At 40.8% G+C, this 25,790-nt stretch overlaps 2 protein-coding genes across 3 annotated transcripts in view; one reads left to right on the forward strand and one right to left on the reverse strand.

Annotated features, from left to right (window-relative positions):
• The window catches only part of NPC1 (NPC intracellular cholesterol transporter 1), a 46,030-nt gene extending 39,464 nt beyond the window's left edge, over positions 1 to 6,566 (forward strand). The window contains exons 25-26 of one of the 2 annotated variants that reach the window (XM_053396388.1): positions 87 to 137; positions 5,891 to 6,566. In XM_053396388.1, the coding sequence (XP_053252363.1) occupies positions 87 to 137; positions 5,891 to 5,895 (56 nt within the window). In that variant the 3' untranslated portion in view covers positions 5,896 to 6,566. Of the gene's footprint in view, positions 1 to 86; positions 707 to 5,890 lie in introns of those variants that run through there. The other variant, XM_053396387.1, reaches the window with a different exon arrangement.
• Positions 617 to 24,749, reverse strand: RMC1 (regulator of MON1-CCZ1). The gene is made up of 20 exons (XM_053396399.1): positions 24,311 to 24,749; positions 20,954 to 21,030; positions 20,793 to 20,877; positions 19,610 to 19,666; positions 17,245 to 17,331; positions 16,385 to 16,525; positions 15,328 to 15,431; positions 14,480 to 14,569; positions 14,257 to 14,362; positions 11,917 to 12,028; positions 10,756 to 10,800; positions 9,860 to 9,913; positions 9,354 to 9,482; positions 8,934 to 9,040; positions 7,524 to 7,643; positions 6,648 to 6,725; positions 5,215 to 5,319; positions 4,945 to 5,013; positions 2,228 to 2,453; positions 617 to 803 (listed from the first exon to the last, which is right to left on the reverse strand). Exons 1-20 carry the CDS (start codon positions 24,419 to 24,421, stop codon positions 724 to 726), a joined length of 1,983 nt encoding a protein of 660 aa, XP_053252374.1. The 5' UTR covers positions 24,422 to 24,749; the 3' UTR covers positions 617 to 723.
• Between the last annotated feature and the right edge of the window lie 1,041 nt (positions 24,750 to 25,790).

The raw sequence follows: 25,790 nt of genomic DNA on the forward strand, positions 1-25,790 counted from the left end.
TCAAGCAAACTGATTTTGGGATACTACTTCTGTCTCTGCAGAACCAACCACTATCAAACTGGTAACTTTTCCCTTTTCCTTCACAGGACCCTCAGTAAATAAAGCTAAAGCACGTGCAGCACAAGAGAGAAACAAAGGTACAGAGAGAGAGAGACTCTTATTCTTCTAGCCATTTTAAACAAAGTGGTCAGTGGACTTGTTGAATTCTACCTGAAGCCCTTTTCACCATAAGTTTCAGCAAGTTTCTATGACTACTGTCGCACAACTACAAACCACTATTACTGGACAGATTAGAGATCTACCCAAGTAGATGACCAGTAGTTCTGAACAACTTGGACCCAGGAAGTACTGCATATTTCAGTTACAGTGTTACTAAAATTGGAAGGATCATAAATTATTATTATTTAATACATTCTAGTTTTTATTCTTGTGAAAGTGTTTCACACAATGAATTTGCTTTCCTGATGAAATATAAAGTGACATGTATGAGAATAGATTGCTGACCCACTGACACTACTTTTTAAATGCAAGTCAATGCAATTTGTGGCTCTATTTTTAGGAGAGACAAATGAGCCATTAGTGGAAAAATAATATTTTAATAATTTGCCAAAGGGTCTGTGTGTATATATACTTTATTATAAAATAGGAATTTTTGTAGGTCAAAAGTATCAGTACATAAAATGCAATAAATTAAGTTTATACATTTCGTATAGCTTTTCTACTTCAGAAAGCAGTAGGCTTCATTAGTGCTTGGTCTCCAAATACCTGTTTAAAAAACACAACATGCTCTTCACAGTGCTCTCCTGTAAAACAAACAAAAAAGGCTGTGTGGTATTAAATCTGAAATACCTTCCCACTACTTTATTTAATTTGAATGCAGTTCCTGAGGATTTCTAGACTGGTCACACCTGTTAGACAGGACCACTGGTCCAGCTCAATAACATAGTACATAAAAAAAAATGCACTGAAACTTTGTACCAAGAGTTGATGAACTGGAAGTAGTTTAATATGTACTACTATGACAAAACTGGATTCTCAGCACAATCAAAATAACATGCCACTTCAGCCAGCACTAGAGTAGTTTCTCTACCCTCCTCTTGTCCAAACTTCAGCACAATTGTCCATGACACTATCTTGGCAATATCTGTCACAATATGAAATTACATTCAGACTAGCCGATTCCCATAAGCTTTGTATTGCCGCAAACACTGGGACATACCTAATCAAACTGAGGGGAAGGAGCCCTTTCTATGTTCTTTATCACTGTTATGCTTAAACCCTGCTACTAAGAAATCCACACCATGGTATACCTGAAAGAAGTCCTTTCATGATTTGAGTGTGGAGGACTTTCAAGGTAAAAATGGTGATATATGCATGCATCTAGGCACCTATACTCTTCCCTGGCCAAGGGAAGTATTCAATTAAGTCATATTCAGAGTACCTCCATTAAAATAAAGAAACAAGTTAGCCACAGTTAAATTAAATGCGGTTGATGTTGAGTATAATGTATATAAACAGCTACAGCGAAATAAGTCCTCCTTCTACTTGCACTCTGACTAAAAGTGAATTCCTAAAACCCAAAACATAAAGCAGCAGACTCCCCACAACCACTACCCATCTATTAAATGGTCTTTACTACAGTTGTCATTTTCTATGAGAATCTGTCAAATCAGTATTCAAAATGTAGACACAGTGCCTTTAATTGCAGAAATGATATTTTAAGAGCAAAACAGTACAGTTTGTGGTGGGTTATCTTTATTTGAACTCTGTAAATCAGTGCTTTAAACTTAAAAAGCTAGTGTGTTCTAAAAATGTATGGTCTAGACAGCTTACGGAGGGCAGGGGCAACTTACCACAGGTTGTGTATTAATACCTCAACTGTTCAGTTATCTTAATAAACTTGTACGAGTATTCACTAAAATGTGGCCAAGCTCCATTTAAATGGCTTAGCCAAGTCCCTAAATTCACTCTATAAACCACAGCAGTTTTTCCAATTTTCTCTTAAGCAGGCTCACTGAAAATATTTACCAGTAAAGCAGATTTGGAACCAACATTGGTTGTAAGTGGCCAAAAGTACAAGAACAGATTGCTGAACCTTGAGTCTATCCCAGCTTACTAAGATTTACAAGACACAATCTTGTTTAATAAACTTTTCTATAAAAAGATAAAGGCTGGCTGGGATTATCTTGACACACTTCCCTCCCCGCTTTGCAAATGGACACTTTACCTGGAGTGAAGCTAGGGTTTCCACGCAATCGCTGATTTCTCTGCTCAAAGAACCTGAATATGGTATAGAATAGCATCTCATCTTCCGTCTGCTTTGCTGCATCAAGAAACTTTCGAGCAGAAATACTATCATGGCCTCCAATACCTCTGATGAATCTCAAGGCAGCCAGTACCTGATGTTTAGACAACAAAACTTCCACTATTTCATCATTTGCAGTAGAAAGTCTCTGAAAGCAAAGTGACTACAATTAGTGCCTGCTGAACTAATGAAAGCCCTAAATCCAACACACAAGGGGAATGATCTTGCCATTTATTATGGTGGACGATGAAGTGTTCAGATTGGGCTGTTCCTCTTGCAAAACACTCAGGCAGGAGCAAAGTATTGTGGGAGGTAGACCCGTTTCTCCTCAGTTTTTCCCCCTCCTGCCTAGGACTGAGCAGTTTGGCTCTCCCAGCTCTCAATGTTTTGTTGACTGATAGTCAGCTGAGTCCTCTTTAACTACTTTCTTTGTTATTCTTAGTTACTTAGTAATCTTCCTCTTCCTTAGTTGTTTACTGGCAACTTTGCCTGTCTTTGTTACTGTTTGGTGTCCTCTGCTGAGGTAAAAAGAAAAAAGCACCATTGTCTCCCTGCTAAACATGTTTCCCTATTCTATGTTCAGTGTTTTACTTCTATTTTTTCATTAATTTCTTAATTTTGATCTTTTTTCCTTGTTGCTGGCTGTTGCCAGCGGTTGAGTTGCCTTTTTCTTCAACTTTTGTGCGTCACAGACTGCCTCCTGCAGTGACTGTGCGCTGCTTCCCTAACAGCCGATCTGCGCCTTACTCTCAGCGTCCTTTTGGACCCTTTATTCAGCGCATCAGCTTTTCTTCAAGAATCACTGTTTCTGCAAAGAAAGGAAGGGACAAAGAAAATAAGCTTCCAACTCCTTTTTCTCCTGTCCGCTGCAGCGGCGCAAAGGGCTGTTGCGACATGTTTTGCCTGCAATAATAACGGAATCAGCAGTCTGCTTCTGTGGCTCAATTTCCTCCCACTAAATTTTGATGGTGTCCTTACGAATCTCTGCAAGGCTTGGGTGCCTCTCCACATAAAAAAGTGAAACAAAAGTTGAAGCAGCTAAACCTAGCAGGGTCCTCTAATACTTTTCACAGTCACTCAAATCACTCTTTCCATGTTAATGACTATCATTCCCCCCCCCCCAGTGTTGTTCCCCAGTCTACCCCTGTAAACAAACCTCCTTCAGAGCAATCCATGACTCAGCCATCTAGTGAGGTTTTACTGCCACCTGCTGGCAATATAAATGACATAGCCATGTCCTCTGATTCTGAATTTTAGGGTTTTGCTGATGCCCAATTAGGGTCTAATGAGCAAAGTTCATTGTCACCAATGGGTCAAGGTTTATCAAAAGTTTTGAATGTGAACTTGCCTGCTTCTTTAATTGATCCGCTGAAGGATGCCCTTCTTGCCTCCTTATCATCAGACCGTAAGCATGACTGCCTTATTGCTGGCTAAACACTTCTGTATTTTCCACAAAGACGAGGTTGTGCTTCGCACTGATCCCATTTTTGTACCAAAAGTACTTTCAAGATTTCATATTCAACAGGAGTTGGTGCTTCAAATGTTTTGTCCTAATCCGCAGCATCCAAAAGAAAAGGCTTGGGCATGCTTTGGATGTGCGGCGGGCTTTGAAGATCTATATCCATCGTACAAAGAACATTAGAACTACAAGTGTCTTGTTTGTGTCTTTTCATACTTCATCTCTGGGGAAAAAAGTTTCTTCTGCCACATTATCCAGATGGCTACGTGCTTAAATACTGTCGGCTTATGAGTCTCTTAAGTTACCTTCTCCATCACATATATTTCCACGCTCTACCAGTTCAGCCTCTATGTCGGCGGTCTTTGCTGCCAATGCTTCCCTGCTGGGTATCCGTAAAATAGCTACTTTGCATTGGCTAATACTTTCACGAGGCATTACAGGCTAGATCTTTTACCTTCAAGTGATGCAGCCTTTGGCCGCACAGTCCTTCATCAGGTTCTATAGTTAGCTCAACTGCAGTTGGGTCCCGCCCAGTTGGGAATTGATGTGGTATGTCCCAATCCAAACACTTCATCGTCCACCATAATAAATAGGATGATTGGTCTTACCTGAATAGCAGATTTATTAGGTGGACAATGAAGTATTCAGAACCATCCCTATGTGGGTCTGCAGTTGAGTCATTTTCATGAGCAGGGTTTATTACCGTATTCATTATATGACATAATAATTTATTATATGCCTGAGTTTTATCATGGAGGGTTTGTTTTCTTGACATGCAGGTTTCCCCCCCATGCTGCTGCATATTACTTTCTTTACTTTCGTTCCTGTTCACGTGTTAGGCAGGGGGAGGTAGGCCTTGTGTTTAATTTAGTTTTAGATTTTTGTTGTGATGCTCCTGCTTGGCAAGTCGGAAAAACTGAGGAGAAATGGTCTACCTCCCATAATTCTTTTCTCCTGTCTGAGTCTCATGCAAAAGGAACAGCCCAATCTGAATACTTAATCATCTACCTAATAAATCTACTGTTCAGGTACGACAAATCATCCTTTCTATACTCTGGACATGAAGATTATATCTTTACCTTACTTATAACCTCTGATCATTTATACTTGTTCATGATTACTTGTTGGTATATAAGCAGACAAGGAAATCACATGTTAAAAGTTTTCTCTGCGTACTTACCTTTAACATATCCAGGGAGAGCTGATGTGCTGGAGGGTAAATGCTCTCTAACGACAGTAACAAGCAGGCCTGAAACAGGAAGTTCAACAGTGTCTTAATACTTCACAATTATGTGTTAAAACCTAAAAGTAGCATGGTTGAAAATAGTGTGAGCCAGAGTCCAGGTTCCTGCTATGAAGATACACCTACAAAGTCTGGTGAAAGGGCAGCATAGAATTAACCAAGAAGCAATGAAAGCCGTATGGTGAAGGACGAAAGAAACTAACTTACCAGAGGTTTTGAATCACTGAGAACATGATATTGCAGGAACTGGTGAAGCATATAGAATAGGTTGTGCTGAACAAGGGTTTTGATGACCAGTTCGTATAGATAATGCTAAGGAGGCAAGGAAAAAGACTGCTTAAACCAGTAGTAACTAGGCAAGTATTTAACTACTACGTTATCACCTTAGTTCTAGGGGGTGAAACACAAGAAAAGTTAACTGGAAAAGGGCACATATACATGCAGGGTGTTGTTGTTTTTTAAAAAAATACTACAATTTTCTGAATTCAGTACTAGAACTTAGTAGAGCTAAAGGCTCCTAGTCTGTATAGCAGCGATGGGGAACCCGTGGCCTTCCAGATGCAAACGCCCGTCATCCCTGGCCATGCTGATGGGAGTCTGAGTCCAACCACATGAAGAGGGCCACAGGTTCCCCTTGCCCTGCTCTGAACTCTTCAGATAGGTCTTTGGCTGCAGCTCGTCCTACTTCAACCTCTTGGCCAGTGAGAAGAAGGCAGCAGGAACAGATATGAAGTCTGAACAGAGCAAGGTTGATCCCTTCTCTACCTCTGGATCTTTCTTCAACTTGAGCTAAATTCTTTTCAACTCCATACTTTCTGTGCTGGGAAGGGGTTTACTGGGTTTAAGAATACTCAAACAGATTTTTCTTTTTTCTCTTCTGGAGGTTGAAAGGGAATTGAGACATTTTCTCATGAGCCTGCCCTGTTGATAGTTCCCTATAGCATTTGTGGCCTTTGGAGCAGGAAGACTGGACAAGCAAACGGAGGTTCAAGTGCCTGGATGGAAGGAGCTGTAGCTGAAAGCAACTTGAAACTCAATACTACCTTTAAGACTAATCCAGCCTACCTAACACTATTGGGTGAGCAGAGCTCTCCATTTGAAGGAGGGTAATGCAGTGTATGAAAGGTGGTGGCAAACAAATGGACTTTCTCCAACTGTATGGGTGCATGTATATTCACACGTGAACTAGAAACCTTACACTGAAAGATGCCGACACAAGGGCTCAAAATTAGCACAATTACAAAGGCTCATTTCCAATCCTGAATATTTGAATAAGCAAACACTCCAGCGTTTCAGAAGGAAAAAAAATGTACAATTGTAGCTTTGATCCCAAAACATCTGTTCATTGCTAGCCCAAACTCTTCATAGTGCTATTTGTCATATTTATACTTAGTTGATATCTATAAGTTGCTCTGTCACCTCAAATCACCTCTAAAACTTCATATATCATTACATGCAAACTAATGCAACGGTACTGTAAAAGAATGTGGAATGTCTGTATAAGGGGAATGAGCACATTTTAATTTTACTTAATAAACAGCTTTAATATTTCAAAAATTGGTAACTAGTGTGCAGTCTAAAAGTAGTTAACCGGGATAGAGAATCATAATCTTATATAACAAGACATTTTAAGTTTTTACCTGAACAGCTATCTGGAATTGGTTGAGTGAGCGAATATACTCCATTAGGACAGCTATAGTGAACTTGTGAGGTGCTTCCTAAACAGGAAAAGGAGAATTTACTAAAGGAGATGCTTCAACTCCAATAAAGAATCTGTTTAAATCAGGAGTCATTTTTTTTAGTTTGTGGATTCATTTCTACCTTTGAGAAAGTGTCACAAAACGTCTGCCGGGGGGAATATGTCCCATTCATGACCATCATCAGTCGCAAAACATTCATTACAGAAGTCAAACTGGTGAGCCTAGAAGGTAAGTAACCTGCCCAAGAGGCAGTACAACAAGGCAGAAGTGGGGTCTGAGCCCCAGAAAATAAGCTTGCTCTCTCTGTCAACCAACTTCCTCTCTCACACCCCACCTGCAGCCATAGTCCTTGCTTCCGCCTTTCTTCCCATGGCCTCCATCAACTCAATTTTTGTCCTTGTACCTACAACACACAGGTACAGAAGTCCTCTCTGCTCTTCAGCCAGTGAAAAGGTTGGCTATCATTTTAGGAATGATGTGGGCATGGGCAGTAAAAGCTCAGTGAGAAATAACAAGCAGCCAGAGGAGGAGCACTGCACACTAGGGAGACCACCTGTCAGATAAAAAAAATATATCTGGTGCAATGTGGAGAAGACAGCATGTGGGGGGGACATGATAAGGACCCCCAGGTTTAAAGTGTCTGATTGACAGCTATTCAGACTTTCTTCCTGCTTCAGAGAGACTGACAAACTACTTTCTGTTTACCACAACAGTATTAGTTACTGTCAGCTGTGATTAATACTCGCCTCTCTTTGAACTAACATATGAAGACCTATGAAGTTAAATCAGCGTGCTGGTGTGTCTTTATCAACCAACCTTTTTTTCTGTAAAAACAGACAAAACATGCGTATACATGTCTGACTGATCAATAACTGCCTGGGTACGAACTGGCCGTTTGGGAGGTGGATTGCTTCTGCTCTGCCCAGTTTCTAGTGCCTGAAAAATACCAGAAAATATTTTGAGATATAACATATATTGAAGGGCTGATAGCACTTACTAATTTTATACCTCGACACCTAGATACACTGGGTTGTATTTGACAAAGCCATACTCGAGTAGACCCACTGAAATTATTGAATTTAAGTAATGTTTATTAACTTAATCAGTCTACTCAAAAGTGACTTAGTCAGCTACCACGCCTTACTTGGTAATAGATTCCAATGACTAACCAAAATCCATGTTTATGTCTCGGGTGCCTCCTCCATGAGGGTGGCAACATGAGAGCGGGCCTTTTCTGCAGTGGCTCCTAGTCTGTGGAATGCTTTCCCCTAGGGGGGCTCACCAGGCGCCTTCATTACGTATCTTTAGGCACCAAGTGAAAATGTTTCTCTATAACAGAGCTTTTGGCTGATTAAACTATCTATGGCCTTTAAATGTGTTTGTGGGAGGGGGGTTATTGGTTTGTTTCTGGTTTTTTGTTACAAAATGAGAACACAAAAGATGTATTTTTATGTAGCGAACTGCCCTGTGATCTTCAAAGAAAGGAAGGTATACAAAATAAGTAAAATCAGGATTAAACCAGAACTATAACTTTAATTAAAATGGCAATGCCTTCAAATATGTAAGAATATAAGAGCCTGCTCGATCAGACCAATGGCTGTCCTGTTCTCACAATGGCCAACCAGATGCCCATGGGAAGCCCGTAAGCAGGACCTGAGCACAAAAGCACTTTCTCCTCCTGCAGATTCCAGCAACAGGTACTCAGAAGCATACTGTCTCCAACTGTGGAGGCAGAGCATAGTCATTATGGGTAACAGCCAATGATAGCCTTATCCTCCATGAATTTGTCTCATCTTCTTTTAAAGCCATCCAAGTTGGTGGCCATCACTGCCTCCTATAGGAGTTATGTTCCAAACCCTAACTATGCACTGCCTGGAGAAGTACGTTCTTTTATCTGTCCTGAATCTTCCAACATTCAGCTTCACATATTTAGTGGGCTTTGGTGTGGAATTATTTCCCCCCACAAATTAAAAATTAACTAGTTCCTTTTTTAGGGATTGCAGTGATCATATTTGAGCATTAGTTACGTGTGTGTATATATATATATGTATATATATGTGTGTGTGTGTGTGTGTGTGTGTATGTATATATATATTAGAGAAGCTACTTTTCATTGTGCAAGGAATTACAGATTTGAACACTGTCAAATCAGTGATCAAAGATTACTGCTAATCAGAAACAGTATATACAAGGCATGTGGCAAAGAAAATGATGTTCATAACTTGCCATATTGTAAGTCTGCTCTGCTTCCAAGTATTTCTTATATTCATGATTGAGTTTGTCAAAAACGGTAGCAACCACACTCAATGATCCTCCGTCTGGCTCACTTAACACTGCAACAAAAAACACACCTGACAAAATTAGTAGCAAGGAACACTGGCATATTAAATTCTGCAAATACCTCTGAAAATTAGTATCTGTATTTATGCATCGCTCCGAACCACATTTCATACTACAATAAACTAGCTGGTAGTCCCCATAATATAGTTACCCTTAAATCTTCTTATGCTAACTAGAGGCCAGATAACTGATACTTTAGGTACTTAATATGGGAATGGCATAGTGTGAAAGAGAGAGATTTTAGAATTAACTTCGCAAAAAGTTTTTCAAAAGAACAGCTCCTGGAAACAGGAAGCAAAATCTTACTCTGAGAACACACAGCAAGAATAACCATCTTGCAATCTTTTCTCTGAAGAAGAAAGTCCATTAGTTTTCCTTTGTCTGGTAAGAGATTTACTATAGGCTCCAGTTTCACCTGCAGATTCCAGAGGTAACCTGGAAAGGAAAAAAAACCAATAGCAAATCCTTTTCCAAAAGGAATCTAAACTTACAACAGTAATATGAGCCACTTCCAAGCCAGACTTTACATATAGCATCTTTGTCCTTATATAATGCTTGTACAAACAGACTCCAACATCAGACCAAAACATTCCCTTACAACCACATTATGATACTACATTAGAAGTTACCAATTCATAACTAGCTTTTCATTGAGTCAGATATTCCACCAACCCACTTGAGTGTGGTTTTTTAATATCTTAAATATCAGGATAGAACATACTTGGTGTTTGTTTTGTTTTTTTAAAAAAAAGATAGCATTGTAATTACACAAACTGATGAAAACAGAAGAGCTCTGACAGCTTCAGACATACCTTCGCTCGCACTGATGATAATATCAGGCTGAAAGACAATCCAGGATGAAGAATCTAAATGTTAAACAAAACTCCACAGAAGTGTATTGGCCATAGAGTCTCTATAAGGACTCAGGGGTCTACAAAGTCACTTCATGGCACCTCTTAAATGCTGCCAAAATTACTATTAGGATTGCTATTTGTCAAAAGTGGAGGGAAATGAGAACACCATCCATGAGAGAATAACTAACAAAATCTGAAACACAGTATGTATGGTTAGGCTGACATATATGAAGAGAAGGTAGAAAACTAGATAATGTCTTCATTGAGAAATGGTGTCATTTCGTAATGTACTTGAATAATAAGGTACAGAAGAAAGTAAACCCATTTGTGCTACTCTGAATTTTGTGACATTAATTTGTTATGCTTGTGTGTGTGTGTGTGTGTGTGTGTGTGTATATATATATATATATTTTCTTTGGTATATGTTATTATATTTGGTTATGTTTTATTAGAAATAAATATATGATAAAGAGGGGGGCAAAAACAAAGTCACTTTATGAGCTGGATCCAAACAGTTATGTGACTAACTTAATATACAAAAGGGAGATGTGCAAGCTTAATCCTGGCACCCCAACCACCCTCCAAGCCTTATCACATGATAAAGTTCTTGATTCATAAGGCTGGGGAAATAAGACTGAGCACACTTAACTGGGCATAAACCCAACTGAATGCCCAAGCATAGGGCTGTGTTGAATGCCAAATAGTGCTATTTTATACTCGTCAAAGATTCAATGCATATTTCTATTGCAATATTTTTCAATTCTGCTCCCTCCAGATATAAAAAGCAACATGTTTAGAGAAAGAAAAGATCTGGGGTTCAGTTTCAGAACAAAACACAAACTGTTGAAGGATACAGAGTTTACAGGGAACTGGGAACTGACTGGTTACAGAAGCTGGACCTGCACATGGAGAAAGAGATTGTATCAATTACTCATGATCCTGAAGAGATTAATTTGTTTTGATGAAGATTCACAGTAGTAATCTATTCCACATCAATATACCTTGAGGAGTTAAGGGTATGGTCTAGGAGGATTAGGCCCAGAGCTTATTGTAATATTTTAAACAACAAATTCATATAAAAATAGATAAAATAAACAGATTGCTTATTAGCATTTACTGATGAATCAGCTACAGTACTAAATCCTTTATAGCCAACACACAGGTTGACTATTTGTTGCACAGGGTCCCCAATACCTTCCCTCAAGGGATCACTTTTGTTTTAGAGCTATAGGCTTATTTAGAGTTCTGGGTGGAATCTGGAGAAAGTGCCCATGAAATGGTGGTTAAGGAGCAGCACCACTCCTCATCTCCTGTGTACCATGTTGTGACCCAAATGTCAGAACTGAGCCTGCAGAGACAGGGCTTGCATAAGGGCAGCAACAGACACCCAGATGACACAGGATGGAGAAGGTTATTTGCCAGGTGGTTTAAAGCTCCCAGCACCTGGTCTTCACACTTTCCCTTGATACTTCGGCTACACTCACTGTGGGTGGAGGCACATGGTAGGGGAGTGACCGACAAGGGGCTTCTCAGTACATTTTCATACAGCTCACTCAAATTTCCATCCATCCTTATATAAGGATCAGGAAGCAAAGACTCTAGCCAGTCTTCATCTTCCAAATCCCGTTCAAATTGACAGATGAACATGAAATTTTCACAGTGTTTCACATGGAGCCGAAGACTACTCTGGTGTAGAGACACAGGCTGCTTAAAAGCTGCAATCATGGTGTGGGGGGGGGCAAACACAAGCAGGGGAAGCTTCCCCCTGGCCAGGGGGCCTGCTAGCTCTCTCCAGGCAATGACAGCCAACAGCCTAGAGATGATACTGTTTCTTCCCGTGAACAAGATATTTGAAACATATAGCAGAAGTTAATCAGTATTATTCCTTAGTTGTTAAATAAAATGGAAACCCAAGTGATAGATGCACAGTCAAATGTTACATTTTCCAGTATCTCTTTCTTTAGATCTCTCTACTAACTAGATTTCCAAGCTACTTAAATAGAAAACACCCCTACCTGCCACAGGAATCTGATAGGGTTGTATGGATCGAGCTGGAAGTACAAGTTGGTGAAGGGTAACTGTGCCATCAGATTCTCCTTTGAGTCTGATATCAAATATAATAGAAGTCTAAAATTGACAAAAAGAAGTAAGTTCCCTTGTGATGCACATCAAAACTAGTTTGTACGGAAAAGTGCAAAAATGGTGGAGTAGCCTTGTCAGACTTCTGATATGAGGTGTGGAGGACCTTCAAGGGCCAACTGCTAACAGAGAGTGGGACCAAAGCCAAAACTCAAATACAGCCCATTTACAATCAGACCACATGCACATACTTAGATGCATGTCAGAATTACAACTTGTCCATTTAACCACCCTAGCAAAATCACTCGCAGTGCTGCCAGGAACCAGCTGTCTTTTGCCTAAACTCACATGTGAAGTTATACTCATAATAGGTCAACATGCATACAATCTCATTCACCAATTCCCCCCAAGCACTGAGCACAGCTATTTCGCATGCAGGCTCCCTTTTGCCTCTCCTTTCCCCACTCCTCTTGTTCTCTTGGTTTAACAGGGCTTCTCCCCAGTTTCATCACACCACAATATGCAGTTATTGTTTTACTTCTCTTCCGTCCTCCTCCATCCTTCTATGGTATGATAACTAATTACACACATTGGTTTTTAAAATAATCCACTAATGACACATGGTGGCAGGCTTTGTTCCTAGACTATCTTTTTTTTTATATATAATTTTTATTAAAGAATTTTTTATAACCACAAAAACATAACAATACAATACAATAAACACAACAAACAAACAAAAACAAAAACAAGTACAATTTCAGATCTTATTTTCTTATACCTTTCTTCTCCGACTTCCTCATGCCTCCCTTTTCTGTATTCCAATTTCTAATCAATTATTCAGCAAATCTTCCCTTATTTTAATTTAGTTTAATCTTCCTTATTCTCCTTATCTTATCCATTACTAATAGTAACCATTTATTTTCTAGTCCAACATCATTCTAACTTTCATTAATTTTGTAATATTTCTTTAAGTAGTCCTTAAATTTTTTCCATTCTTCTTCCGCTGCTTCTTGTTCCTAGACTATCAACAGCCATCGAGCACTGGAGTAGCAAAGGCAGGGAAATTCTGTTGTGCTAGTGGAATTCTTTTTGCACATGAAGGTATCTAGATCTCACCAAAGGGCTATTGGGGGCTACTAGTCGTAATGGCTATGCTCTGCCTTCACAGTTGGAGGCAGTAATGCTTTTGAACACCAGTTCCTGGAAAGCACAGGAGGGGTGAGGGCTGGGTGCTCTTGTGCTTGAAGCCTGTTTGCTGCTTTCTCACAGGCATCTGGTTGGCCACTGTCAGAACAGGATGCTGGACTAAAAGGACCATGGCCTTGATCCAGCAGGCTCTTTCGATGCTCTTAAAAGATTTGTTGTGCCCTACACAGCTACAACTTTCACCTAACTTTATTCTTGTATATTATAATAATAATAATAATAATAATAATAATAATAATAATAATTTTTTATTTATACCCCGCCCTCCCCAGCCAAGGCCGGGCTCAGAGCGGCTTACAAGCAATAATAAAAACAAGAAGAATGATTACAACTTAAAAACAAAAATAAAATACAACATTAAAATAATGGAACATTAAAATATTAAAATGTAGCCTCATCGCAGGAGGAGAAGGAAAAGAAAAAAGAAAGAGAGGGAGGGAATCAAATTGGCTCCAAGCCAAAGGCCAGGCGGAACAACTCTGTCTTACAGGCCCTGCGGAAAGAAAACAGATCCTGCAGGGCCCTGGTCTCATGAGGCAGAGCGTTCCACCAGGCCGGAGCCAGAGTTGAAAAGGCCCTGGCTCTGGTTGAAGCCAATCTAACTTCCTTAGGGCCTGGGACCACTAGGGTGTTGTTATTTATGGACCTTGAGGCTCTCTGTGGGGCATACCAGGAGAGGCGGTCCCGTAGGTACAAGGGTCCTAGGCTGTGAAGGGCTTTAAAGGTCAAAAGCAGCACCTTAAATCTGACCCTGTACTCCACCGGGAGCCAGTGCAGCTTGAAAAGCACTGGGTGAATATGCTCCCATGGCAAAGACCCTGTGAGGAGCCTCGCTGCAGCATTCCGCTGGAGTTTCTGGGACAGCTTCAAGGGCAGCCCCGCGTAGAGCGAATTACAGTAGTCAAGCCTGGAGATGACCGTCGCATGGATCAGTGTGGCCAGGTCGGGGCCTGGTGATATAATGAATGATCTTAACAATCTGAAGCACAAGCAGGCAAAGGAAGATAAAATGGAAGGCTTCAGCAGTTAATGTTTAATATGAGAAATAAAACCACAGGGGAAAGTAGTACCTCAGTATCCTGATGATGAACTACCACCAAGTTGTCCACAACATTTAGTGCAAACTTGCCAGTCCTGTATAACTTCAATATATGCAACTTCTTGCAGGAGCCTTCTCTGTGGTAAATTTAAGCATGGAGAGACAGAGAGCGTATTATTATCAAGAGCATTTATTTTATTATAATTTTATAATTCTTTAATCTTATCAAAATTATAAATAACAGACAAACTTGCCTTGGTAAGTGATAAAGAACTACTTCAGCTCCTGTGCTGTTGGATGTCCGTGAGTGGTGTCTCAAGTACAGAACATAAAGTTGCCCATATCTAAGGAGATAAAATTATTCTATTTTGTATGAACTCATGAGTAAATTTCAAAGAAAAGGGTATGAATGGATTTCTAAGGTCTCTCTTGACAGCCATTATAGTTTACAATACTGTATATTGATAATGCTTGTAAATAAAGGCTCACAATTCCATAAGTGGAATCCATCACAGTAGAACCATTATTTCCTTTGGGGAAGACTTAAAAGTTTCCTTAACTCCTGCACTGAAATTAATACAGAATTAATTTTAAAAAGGTGCCAATCCATGGAACTAAGGATAGGTGCGACTTCCAAGCTGCACAGAAAGGACCAGTATTTTTCAAGTTGAAAGGAAAGGGGAATTGAAAGATTCTGGGCTGAAAAGATGAAATGCATTATTGTAGTAACTAAATAAAGAGAGTATAGTAAATATAGGGAGGATTGGGCTAGGGTCTTTGCCTGTCTCAGGCAGTTCCTTTTAGGGGGAAAAATCAATTTTAAGGTGTTCAAGAGGGGACTCTTTGAATTCAAAACAAACTAGGCTTCAGTAACTTGCTCTACTGTGTACATTTTAAGTTTCCTTTGTTCATTGAAATAAGTGGAATTAGAAAGTGGCTGTTATCTGTAGCTATTTCACATCCTCTCTTAGAAAACAGAACTGTAGAGCAAACCAATTGCTTAGTAAGAAAGAAAGAAAAGGAAGAGATATTAGGGGCAACATGTCCACATTTTAGGACATAAATCTAAAGGGAGGGGAAAAACCCCAACGATAATACTTACATTGTAGCCATAGCAATATCTCTTTCAGAAAGACTGAGTTTGGACGCCTTTGGAGCTGCGGGTAATTCGATTTCAAACTTGGACAGCTTTGACATAGTTCCACCCTAGAAGAAAGCATGTTGAAAATGTTGCATATAATTCTATGTGGTTCCTCTTATGGTTTGCATAAAAATTATCCCAGCCCACAATATTTTCTCTCAGAAACTTGAGCGTGCCCAGTACCAAGCAGTAAAACCAAGTTTTAAACTTGCAATTCTAAATTTGCAACTTAATATTATACTCATTGATTTTAATGATCCACAAAAATAGGCTTATGATTGAGTGAACTGTTCATTAAATAACTAACCTATCCGAGCCATCCATTTCGTTACTTAATATTCCAGCATTAACTATTAAGTAAGCTAGCACAAACTGAAGCTAGAAAATGTCCAAGGTACTTTGTCATCTAAAAATATTCTGCTGGCTCTGAATCTGTCCTCCCCGCCCCCTTACAGTTTGTTCTCAAAATTAATTTGCAGCTGTGACCTGCACTACTAAATCAACTTTCAAACACCTCATCTTTGGAGAAAAGGAAATTAAGTCATGGGGTTAAAACAAAAGTTATACATTATGACTGACTTCTGACATGTTTTACTGGAGACTTTTCCTTTGAAATTGCAACAACATTAAAAAAAGTCTACAGGTCAAAGCAGGTGCTGAATAGAAGGTGCGTTTTTCGTAAATTCTGGGGACAGATGGTAGATATATGAAAAGAAGTAGAGATTCGCTGCAGCTTCATGATGCTTCCAAGTTCCAACACACACCCCCCCCCCACCCTTCTCACAAAACTGTCTTCCAGATAAACCATTTGCTGACCAGAGCATACAAACAGCACCTCCAAGTGCCATATAAAACATAGCCAAGCCTAAAGCCAAAGAAGTAGGAAAGGTGTGTATATTTGGGAGCAAATGAAAGGCAAGGGAATGCAATGAAACGCAGCATAGTTTTAAAAAGCTCTCTGAGCAGCTAAGTAAAGCAATGTGGATGATAACATTGGACACTCGACTACTACTATTACCTTAAAATAGAACGGCTGTAGAACATTTCCAAGAACTGTGGTAGACAGAAGAATTACGGAACTCTCAGGACAGTACATGTACCAGTTTACGTTGATATTCTGACTCTTCAAAAGTTTTAAAGTTCGCTTCTCTGGTAACACCTGAAGACACAAACAAATTCCAGTATACTTCCAAAAATGCAATATATTTTACAGTCGCTAATCCTAAGAAATATTTAAATTTGCTCTAGGTGGGCAGACAGCATGTGAAGAATCTGGTTGTCAAAACTTCTGAGTTGTGTGGTGATGATGATGATGATGATAATTTATTTATACCCCGTCCATCTGGGCGGCTTCCAACCAAATATTAAAAACACAATACACAGCATCAAACATTAAAAACTTCCCTAAACAGGGCTGCCTTCAGATGTCAGGTGTGTATCAAAGTGGAATCAGGTAACAATGATTCTTCAAGCAGCTGCACTGGCTCCCTATATGCTACTGAGGCCAATTAGATGTACTGACATTATGATATAAAGCCCTGACACAAATACTTTAAGGAGAGCCTCTCCCAACATCCATCACCTCAAGTCTTGCGATCTGGAGGGGAGGCCCTTCCTGTGGTCCCACTAACTGCTTAGAATTGGGAGCACTGATGATAGATCTTTCCTGCAGTATTCTATTAGAATATTCATTTCCTTCTTCACCAATATGGGATTACTTAAGTGTGGAAAGGAAAATTTAAATTTCAAAAGCCAAACACAAAATTACAGGATTTAGCTCATCTGGCACTGAAATGTCACTTGGCCTTTAAAACAGAGCAAATATGGCAGAACAACGTAATATACTTGAAAGAAAGGAGATCAGATTGTTTTTCTTACCTGATAAAATTCAATTCCCTGATCTGTTATGAAGACGATTTCTGCAGAGCCTGTCCAGCAGAATCCTAAAATGTTGGCATTCTTGGTCTTTAATAGCAAACAACATTCAGTTGAAATAGGCAAATATGCATACAAGTTCATTTAAGGCAGAATTATCATGGGTCTCCTGTTCTAGTTTACATGTTTCAGTTCCAGCAGTAAATCTAGAAAGGAGTCCCCCATGTTCAAGAGTGTCACAAGTGCTTGTGATGTGCAAGTAAAGCTTCCAAGCAAATATGAATCCTCATTGACAATATTTTATCATATACAGTACATTCTACATGTTTGTCACTATGCAAATACAAGTATTATATTATCACATACCCTTGTCAAGCATCCTAAAGCTTAGTTTATAATAAAGAAATATGAAACTAAACTTAGAATCTCATCCTATGCATGCATACTCAGAGCAAATTCTACTACATTCATTCCAACATTAAGCTTTCAAATGCAATTGAAATATTCAGTGAAGATTTGTAGCAGTAATAAAGGTAAAGGTACCCCTGCCCGTACGGGCCAGTCTTGCCAGACTCTAGGGTTGTGCGCTCATCTCACTCTATAGGCCGGGAGCCAGCGCTGTCCGCAGACACTTCCGGGTCACGTGGCCAGCATGACAAGCTGCATCTGGCGAGCCAGCGCAGCACACGGAACGCTGTTTACCTTCCCGCCAGTAAGCGGTCCCTATTTATCTACTTGCACCCGAGGGTGCTTTCGAACTGCTAGGTTGGCAGGCGCTGGGACCGAATGACGGGAGCGCACCCCGCCGCGGGGATTCGAACTGCCGACCTTTCAATCGGCAAGTCCTAGGCGCTGAGGCTTTAACCCACAGCGCCACCCGCATCCCCTCTGTAGCAGTAATACAGTACTGTAAAACAGGACATCTGATAACATGGCTATCTCATCACCCTCTCAGGAAAAATGCAAATCCACACATGTTAAGCAAAGGCATCCAATGTCAGTCATGCCAATCATTACATTGTATCTGTTACTTGTATCTGTAACTATCTGTGTTAGATGTTACTCATAATGCTCCATTCTAAGTGACTAGAAGCATGGTGAAAAATGGACAAAGCAAAATTAATGTGAATTAATTCTAATCCCCTGAGTTGTCAGGGTTTGAAATACTCTGCATCAGTTACTAGGTTTAAGAAATATAAAAAATAACGGTAGAATGTTTGTTGAATGGTATTCACACTGCCCATTATGGATCACACAAGAAGCAATAGGCTTAAACTACAAAAGATTGACTGGAGCATTAGAAAACACCTACAAGCAGTCTTGAGGTTTTCAGGAAAAGTTGGTCAGCCATGTGTCAGAGACACCAGAATCACAGAATAGTCTGTCTTATGACACAACTTGTGTACTTTTGCAGAAAGGTGAGGAAATTCATAAACAACACCAACAACAGAAAGCTGCTGTATTGGACTCTTTCACAATGACTCTAAAAGCTGCTTCACATAATTAGAATTTATCACATGGATGTAGGTTCTATGAAATAAAATTGCATGTACACAAGCACAATTCAGACTACCCTCTCCGTGCATTCAAGAACACGTGATGAAGAGACATGGGACAGCATGAGCTAGCATAGCTGTTTGTGCAGGGTTAGTGGTTTCCTGAATCCACTCAAGCAGGTAAATTACAAAACTGGATTTTGGAGAAATATGGGAAGAATTGGTTCCTATCACTATGAACATCAGCACAGTGAGCTAGCTTTTTCAGGATAGGATAACTGAAATTTTATCACGTGCTTCCATTGAATAAATGTTTCAGAACAGATTGCGAGACTAACTAAATGGGAAGAGAAACTGCACTTCAAGGGTAGATTATCTGCACTGCAATCTCATGAAGTGGCTGAGTCCTTTTCAAAATTGATTATAAGCAAGAGAGGTTCCTAAAAAAGCAGAAGGGCTCTGCCTCTTGAAAGAGGACTGTTCATTATATATGCTTGGGCCTTATTTGTTACTTTCTACTGCTTGTTCAAGAACGGATTTGGGGATTTTAATACTTCCAACTATGAAATCTGATCCACTTAAATGAACAAGCTTTCACGTCCTTACATCCCAATGTTCATCACTGTAAAATGAAAGCTACTGGCTAAACCTTGCTGATGGTCAACATTATTTTTAAAGGCAAGAATACTGGTGTTAGTGGGCAACTAGAACCTAAAGCATTCTGAAGAACTACAATAATAAAAGTGAGATGACTCCATTCTGCATTTTGAAACTTTTTTTATGAACCAGCAAACTGAAGGTTGATGGAGGCTATAATATTTTAAAGAGTTAACTTAGTTTAACTAAGTTAAACAGTATTTGTTTAAATGTACCTTGCATTCTTGAGTATATTCTATCTGTGGGAAGTCTGGAATGAAGTTCAGAAAGTCCTGGAACAACAAGAAAAGCAGCAATTAAGAAACACATAGGCTGAAACCACACAGTGTTAGGTACATCTAAGCTCACTGATTTTAATTGGCTTAGCCAGGGGTCAGCAAACTTTTTCAGCAGGGGGCCAGTCCACTGTCCCTCAGACCTTGTGGGGGGCCGGACTATATTTTGGAAAAAAACATATGCACGAATTCCTGTGCCCCACAAATAACCCAGAGATGCATTTTAAATAAAAGGACACATTCTACTCATGTAGAATGATTCCCACTGATTCCCGGACCGTCCATGGGCCGGATTTAGAAGGCAACCATAGTTTAGGCACACCTAACTGCATAGAGTAAGACTATTAATATAATTGAATCTCCTTCATAAATTAAGACACACATCTAAGAGCTTCTTTTCTGTTTTAATATCCTACTTTCCACCTAAATGCCCCCTAAACTTTAATTGGCCATGGAATGAAATACTGTTCAAGACACTGCAGAAATGTAAAGGAGAAAATGATTTACAGACAAATGTAATGGTGAGTCATAATACTGTCATAATTCAGATCCCAAGCTCTTGCCTCCAGAGCTGCAGTTGCACTCAGGTTAAGCTAATAGTAAATATATTAAAACAAAATAAAAGAAAAACCCCCTGCAGAGAACCCATTACAAGACATGAGCCACCAAGGACAAAGGGAATGGCTATAAACACTCCCACACGCCCCAGGACAGAGGTTTAAATAGAATAAAGAAATAAAACCCAAGAGGCTCAATTCGATCAAGTTTCTTTAATCTTCCTTTCCCTAATTACAGTGGTACCTCGGTTTAAGAAAGATTTGGTTTCCAAACTCAGCAAAACCAGAAATAGTGTCTTGGTTTGAGAACTTTACCTCAGTCTAAGAACAGAATCAGAACGGTGGAAGGGCACTGACGGTGGGAGGCCTCATTAGGGAAAGCACGTCTTGGTTTAAGAACGGTTTTGATTAAGAATGGACTTCCGGAACGGATTAAGTTCATAAACCGAGCTACCACTGTACTTCTAAGCCACAGTGACTGTATTAACATTATCAGCTAGTCTATTAGCCTACATTTCATTGTGCTTGACTATCTGAATTATTTTTTTAAACTTGCAATTTCTTACCACATTCTTTGATGTTCTCTGGACAGCCAATATCTTGTTGCCCAAAGAAAATTTGATGCACTTCACTTCCCCTTTGTCTTCCATTCTATAAAACAATAAATTGTCAGAGGAGATAATTTATGGCCATTTTACACAGCAAACCTGTTTTAGAGCACACTTACCTGAATGAGATGGGATTGCGGTCTTCCAAGCCTTTAACTACGACCCCAGTAGCTCCACCAGATCGAACAGCAAAAACCTAAGTAATTAAAAAGTTAATATCCGGATTTAGGTTCATTTTAGTGCAGGGTTATTAACTCACTGTGGTCAGTGACTGAAATCAATCAATTCATTCATTCATTCATTCATTCATTCATACATTCATTCATAGTTCTTAACCTGTGGTTCATGGATGGGCTTCACAGGGTCAATGAACTAGGAGCAAAAAAAAAAGGGGAAAAAAAGGTTGATGCAAAAGTTTGTGTATATATGTTTATGTGTATTTTTCTGAGGAGGGGGTCGATAGCTTTCATCAGATTCTCAAAGGGACCCATGATGCTAACAAGGTTAAGAACCACTGCTCTAGAAACTTTCAAAGTAAGATAAACATCAAATTTTCTAATTACAGTGGTACCTTGGGTTAAGAACTTAATTCGTTCTGGAGGTCTGTTCTTAACCTGAAACTGTTCTTAACCTAAAGCACCACTTTAGCTAATGGGGCCTCCCACTGCCGACACACAATTTCTGTTCTCATCCTGAAGCAAAGTTCTTAACCCGAGGTACTACTTCTGGGTTAGCGGAGTCTGTAACCTGAAGCATCTATAACCCGAGGTACCACTGTATCCCTTTCTAATTATGAATGTAGTTTAATTTAATGCATTACTCATTTAAAAAACTGGTTTACCCCTTTTATTTAAAATATAAAGGACGAGCTCTCATTATTTTCTCTAAATGTCAACAGTTGCAATTCCTTCTTGGCCACTTGCATGCTGCTCATGGGGCCTCCCCAGCTAGGGCAATTTGAGGCTTCTTTCCAATGACTTCTCCCTACTGATAAATACTAGGTTAGAATATGTCAGTTGCATAATTCATTCTTACATGATACCACTCCCAAAGATTGCGCAGAAGCTGCAACTCAACTGTTGGTGGCCTTGGGCAAGTGGTGGCATATAAATTTGTACAGGCTGCCAGTGAGCTTATGAACCCGAAACAAGGAGCTCACTGGCAGTCAGAAGTCACATACATCTCAGAGATCACATCTCCTCAAATACGCTTCTCTGCCTGCTAAGAGAAGGCTCTGCTCCAAGTTCCTGTTCAGGTAACGCTGGCTGGAATGAGGGGCAGTGCGCTTTCAGTAGCTGCTCAAGTTTCGCAGCTTCCTTTGCCACATTAAGGGAATTATCCAAGTGCTTTAGCTAGTGAGGACAAGGAAATGGGCTGGCAAGAGTGAAAGTAGAAACTGTTTTCTACTGTTATTTTGTTTGTACTTATTTGCTCAGGAATGTATTTTATGCCTGGGCACATTTAGAAAGGCAGGATAGAGATGGTTTAAACAAACAATATGCTTATTGGAAAAGTTCACTGATAACCAGACTGTGCACACACAAAACAGTCACAACTTCCATAACCATGAACAGCTAAAAAGGGTGCTTCTGAGATTGTGAAAATTTGTGTCAAATGTTCTTCTAGTTCAACAACTGCAGGCACACACACAGTCAAATGTGCATTGCAACAGTTCGCACGTGGGAGAAAATGTTTTTTTGTTTGTTTAGTCCAATTACCAGCAGAAGGATGTCACAGCACATATCTGTTTAAACAGACCAAAGAGATGTCAAAGCTACAGTGTGGCAAACACAGGCTTTGATGTCAAATTTCAGATTCCCAGTTGTCTTTAAGACCAAGCTCACATGAAGCCCGTTCAAGAAACTTAAGCAATCACATGGAGAACAAAGAGATCACATGAAAGCACCCACTAATTAAATTAGTGTTTCAGACATGTGATTGTCACTAGAAGTTGTATTTTTCAATAAAAATATTGCAAATTATATCAGTTTTGGCTCTTGCATTAAGAAAAGGGATAGAATTTTCTCTCATGAGTTATTTATGGCACCTTTAAAAAACTGATTCAAGAAAAAACTATCTCTGCTAGCAAATTGAAGTGCTGAAGGTAAACTCATAGTAGGTGCAGAGATTGTGAAATGGACACCCAATTTGGCCTTCACCTTTCTGCCCATAGCATGATTTGTGTTCTATTAGTAAACTGAAGCAAACTGTCTATATGATGCAACAATGTGGACATCCCTACCAGGCAAAGCAAGTACTAATTCCAGAGAGCCAGAAGAACACCCAAAAAAGTCAATGCTCAGAACAGAGAGGGAACTGAACATTTAACATTTTTGTAGAACCGAAAGCATCAGTAAGGGCAGTTTCCCCACAGCCTAAGTCACAATGAGCTGCACCTGAACTTCCCCTTCTTTGCAACTATTAAAAGAAGTTCCTTGTTCCACCTGGTCATTTTACAGATACAAACATTTCACAAGATAATAGGCAGTGCTGCCCAACATCCACCCTTCTTACTGGTTATATTACTTCAAACATATTGCAGGAACCATTTTTCTGTAAAAAGAAAAGCAGCCATCCTACAACCAAGTTGGAGAGCCTTGCTGCAGCTCCAACAGCTGTGGGTCAAAATTCTCACACAAGGCCTGCCTACAGCACTAAATCTCTTTCACTGAGAAGACTCTGGATCACAGTAATTCTCAGGGCTGTTTCCATGACTGAGTTGATAATTTGTGTGTTAGTTAATAGATCTTTATGGACACATAACTTTTTTCTGTGTATATATTTGCTATTGTTTTTATTTAGTTGTTCCCCACTCCGGGATTAAACTATGTGATGATGACCAGGCTATAAATATACATCATCATCAGTATTTACAGAAGCCACCCATTCCAGTAGATCTGGATTCTAGCAGTGGCTTTCAACAGCTGAATCCGGATTTGCAAGTGGATGGCACACACACCCTTCTAAGATGGGCACAATTCTTTCCAAGGAAAGCAAAGAGAGGAGATTCATCGGATTTATTTTTTTTAAAGACCACAGGCTTCCTGCACATTTAAACAAGTTTTTCCTCAAATTTCGCCTAGCGCCCTTTCCCCTCTCATCCCTGCATTAAAAATCCCACCTGCGGAGCAACTGTTGAGAGGTAGAGGAGAGCCCCCCCCCAGGAGAGCCCCAGGAGAAAACAAGGCACGAAGGTGGGCCCACACTGCGGGAGGAAGAGAGTGGCAAGAGCAGCTCTGGAGCTATAGACTGCAGCTGCAGCTGGGGGTTTTGTTTCTGAAGGGAGGGGCCCGTCTGGGAAAGTTGGGAAGCGTATTTATTATTATTATGAGGCGCCTGCTATCCCAGGGGTGGCGGCGCCAGCGAGCACGTGACCGGCCGGTTCCACGGGGGCAGGCGCGCGGGGGGGGAGGGAACGGGCTGCCCGGCGGGTTCCGCCCCTTCCCTCGGCCCTGAGCCCCACCCTACCCCCTCACCTGCTTATTGGCCTCGTCGAAGAAGACGCAGTTGACGGGGCTCGCCTTCTCGAAGTGCACGGGCCGCGCGCACAGCGCCAAGTAGTAGTCCTCGCTGGCGGCCGTCGCCATGGCAGCGGGAGAAGAGCCCCTCGGCGCCAAGCAACCGCCTCTCCCGCTTCGGGCCTTCCCGCGCCACTTCCTCTCACTGTGCCCCCTCAAACCCGCTTCCCACACAACAAGCCGGTTCGTGGTGGATGCGGCTCTTCCTTCTCCTCCTCCTCTGGGCGGCCGCACAAGCGCTTCCCGGTTAGGCGGCTCTTGCGCATGACGAGGGAGCTGCCGGCGGCCCTTAAAGGCGCCGCAGGACGACGCGGCAAAGTCGCCGCTATAGGCCGCTTGACTGGAAATGTCGCTCCGCTCTTCCCACCAGCAGAAAGGGAGGAGGGGGTGGGGAAAAAAATAAAATTATTGCTGTTCTTTATTAAATTTGTACGCCGCCCTATACCAGCAGGTCTCAGAACGGCAACAAAATAAATTCACAGTATAGAAACAAAAAATACACGATGAAAATAAAAGCGAAGACCACCCAGCAGAGCATCTGATCAGAGCGGGCCGGCATTGTAGCTTCTCCCGGGGGCCAGGCGGCCTCTGAGGCGACGTTCTGCAACTGGCCTTTGGACGTCTTGCCACCCAGAGGTTGGGAGATCTGGGCCCCCGCTGGTGTCCAGTTGAGGGGTCGTCACAGCAGGAGCATCAGCAGCGTCATATGCCTTAAGGTCGCCACCTGTCCCTTATAATAAGCGAATGTCCCTTATTCCAAGGGGAAATGCTGCTATGCCTCCTCCTCCTCCTCCGCTGAGACGAACGCTGAGCTCCTCCCTCCTGCGTGTCCGCGTTCTCTGTCTCTTTCCTTTCCTTTCTTTTTCTCTATCCCTTCCGTTACACTAAATCCAGGGAAGCGGGGGATGGGGATGCTGCTGCTGCTGCTGCTGCTGCTGCCTGGGTCCTCGTTGCTTTTACGTGCTCCCCTGACCCTGTTCTTTTATAGACGGGGTAGGGTGGATATTGCAAACCTATTCTTTGTGTACCAAGGAAACCCCCCCCAAAAAAACCCCCACCACCCGGACTATTTAAAGTGCTTTAAATGTGTACTGCAGATGAGGACTCAAAATTCCCTTGCAAGAAACTGTCCCAGTCCTAAATTTACTTTCAGCTTTGAAAATAAGTCCCTATTAAGTTCAGTTGAATTTACTTTCAAATAGAGAGGATGGAAGCCTTAAAATGGTTGTTGCCTTTATTTATTTAAATAAACTGATGCAAAATATTGTATAAAGGACAGGTCCAAAAAGAAAGCACACATGGTAACCCTAGTGGTTAGATGAACTTATCTATGATGCATGTGTGTGAATGTGCGTGGCAGTAGCAGTCACATGGAAAAGGATGCTGGAGGCAAAGCTCTCTGAGGAAGAGAAACAGAATTTGTTGCTATATTCACCTC

The sequence above is a fragment of the Podarcis raffonei genome, chromosome 7 (assembly GCF_027172205.1).
Source record: "Podarcis raffonei isolate rPodRaf1 chromosome 7, rPodRaf1.pri, whole genome shotgun sequence".
NCBI lineage: Eukaryota > Metazoa > Chordata > Lepidosauria > Squamata > Lacertidae > Podarcis > Podarcis raffonei.

Coding starts and splice junctions, on each gene's coding strand:
- RMC1 (XM_053396399.1), bottom strand. CDS start 24,421: ATGGCGACGGCCGCCAGCGAGGACTACTACTTGGCGCTGTGCGCGCGG. Junction 20,878..20,953: donor CGCAATCCCATCTCATTCAG/GTAAGTGTGCTC, acceptor ATTGTTTTATAG/AATGGAAGACAAAGGGGAAG. Junction 5,320..6,647: donor AATTCCAGATAGCTGTTCAG/GTAAAAACTTAA, acceptor TTGCCTCCTTAG/CATTATCTATACGAACTGGT.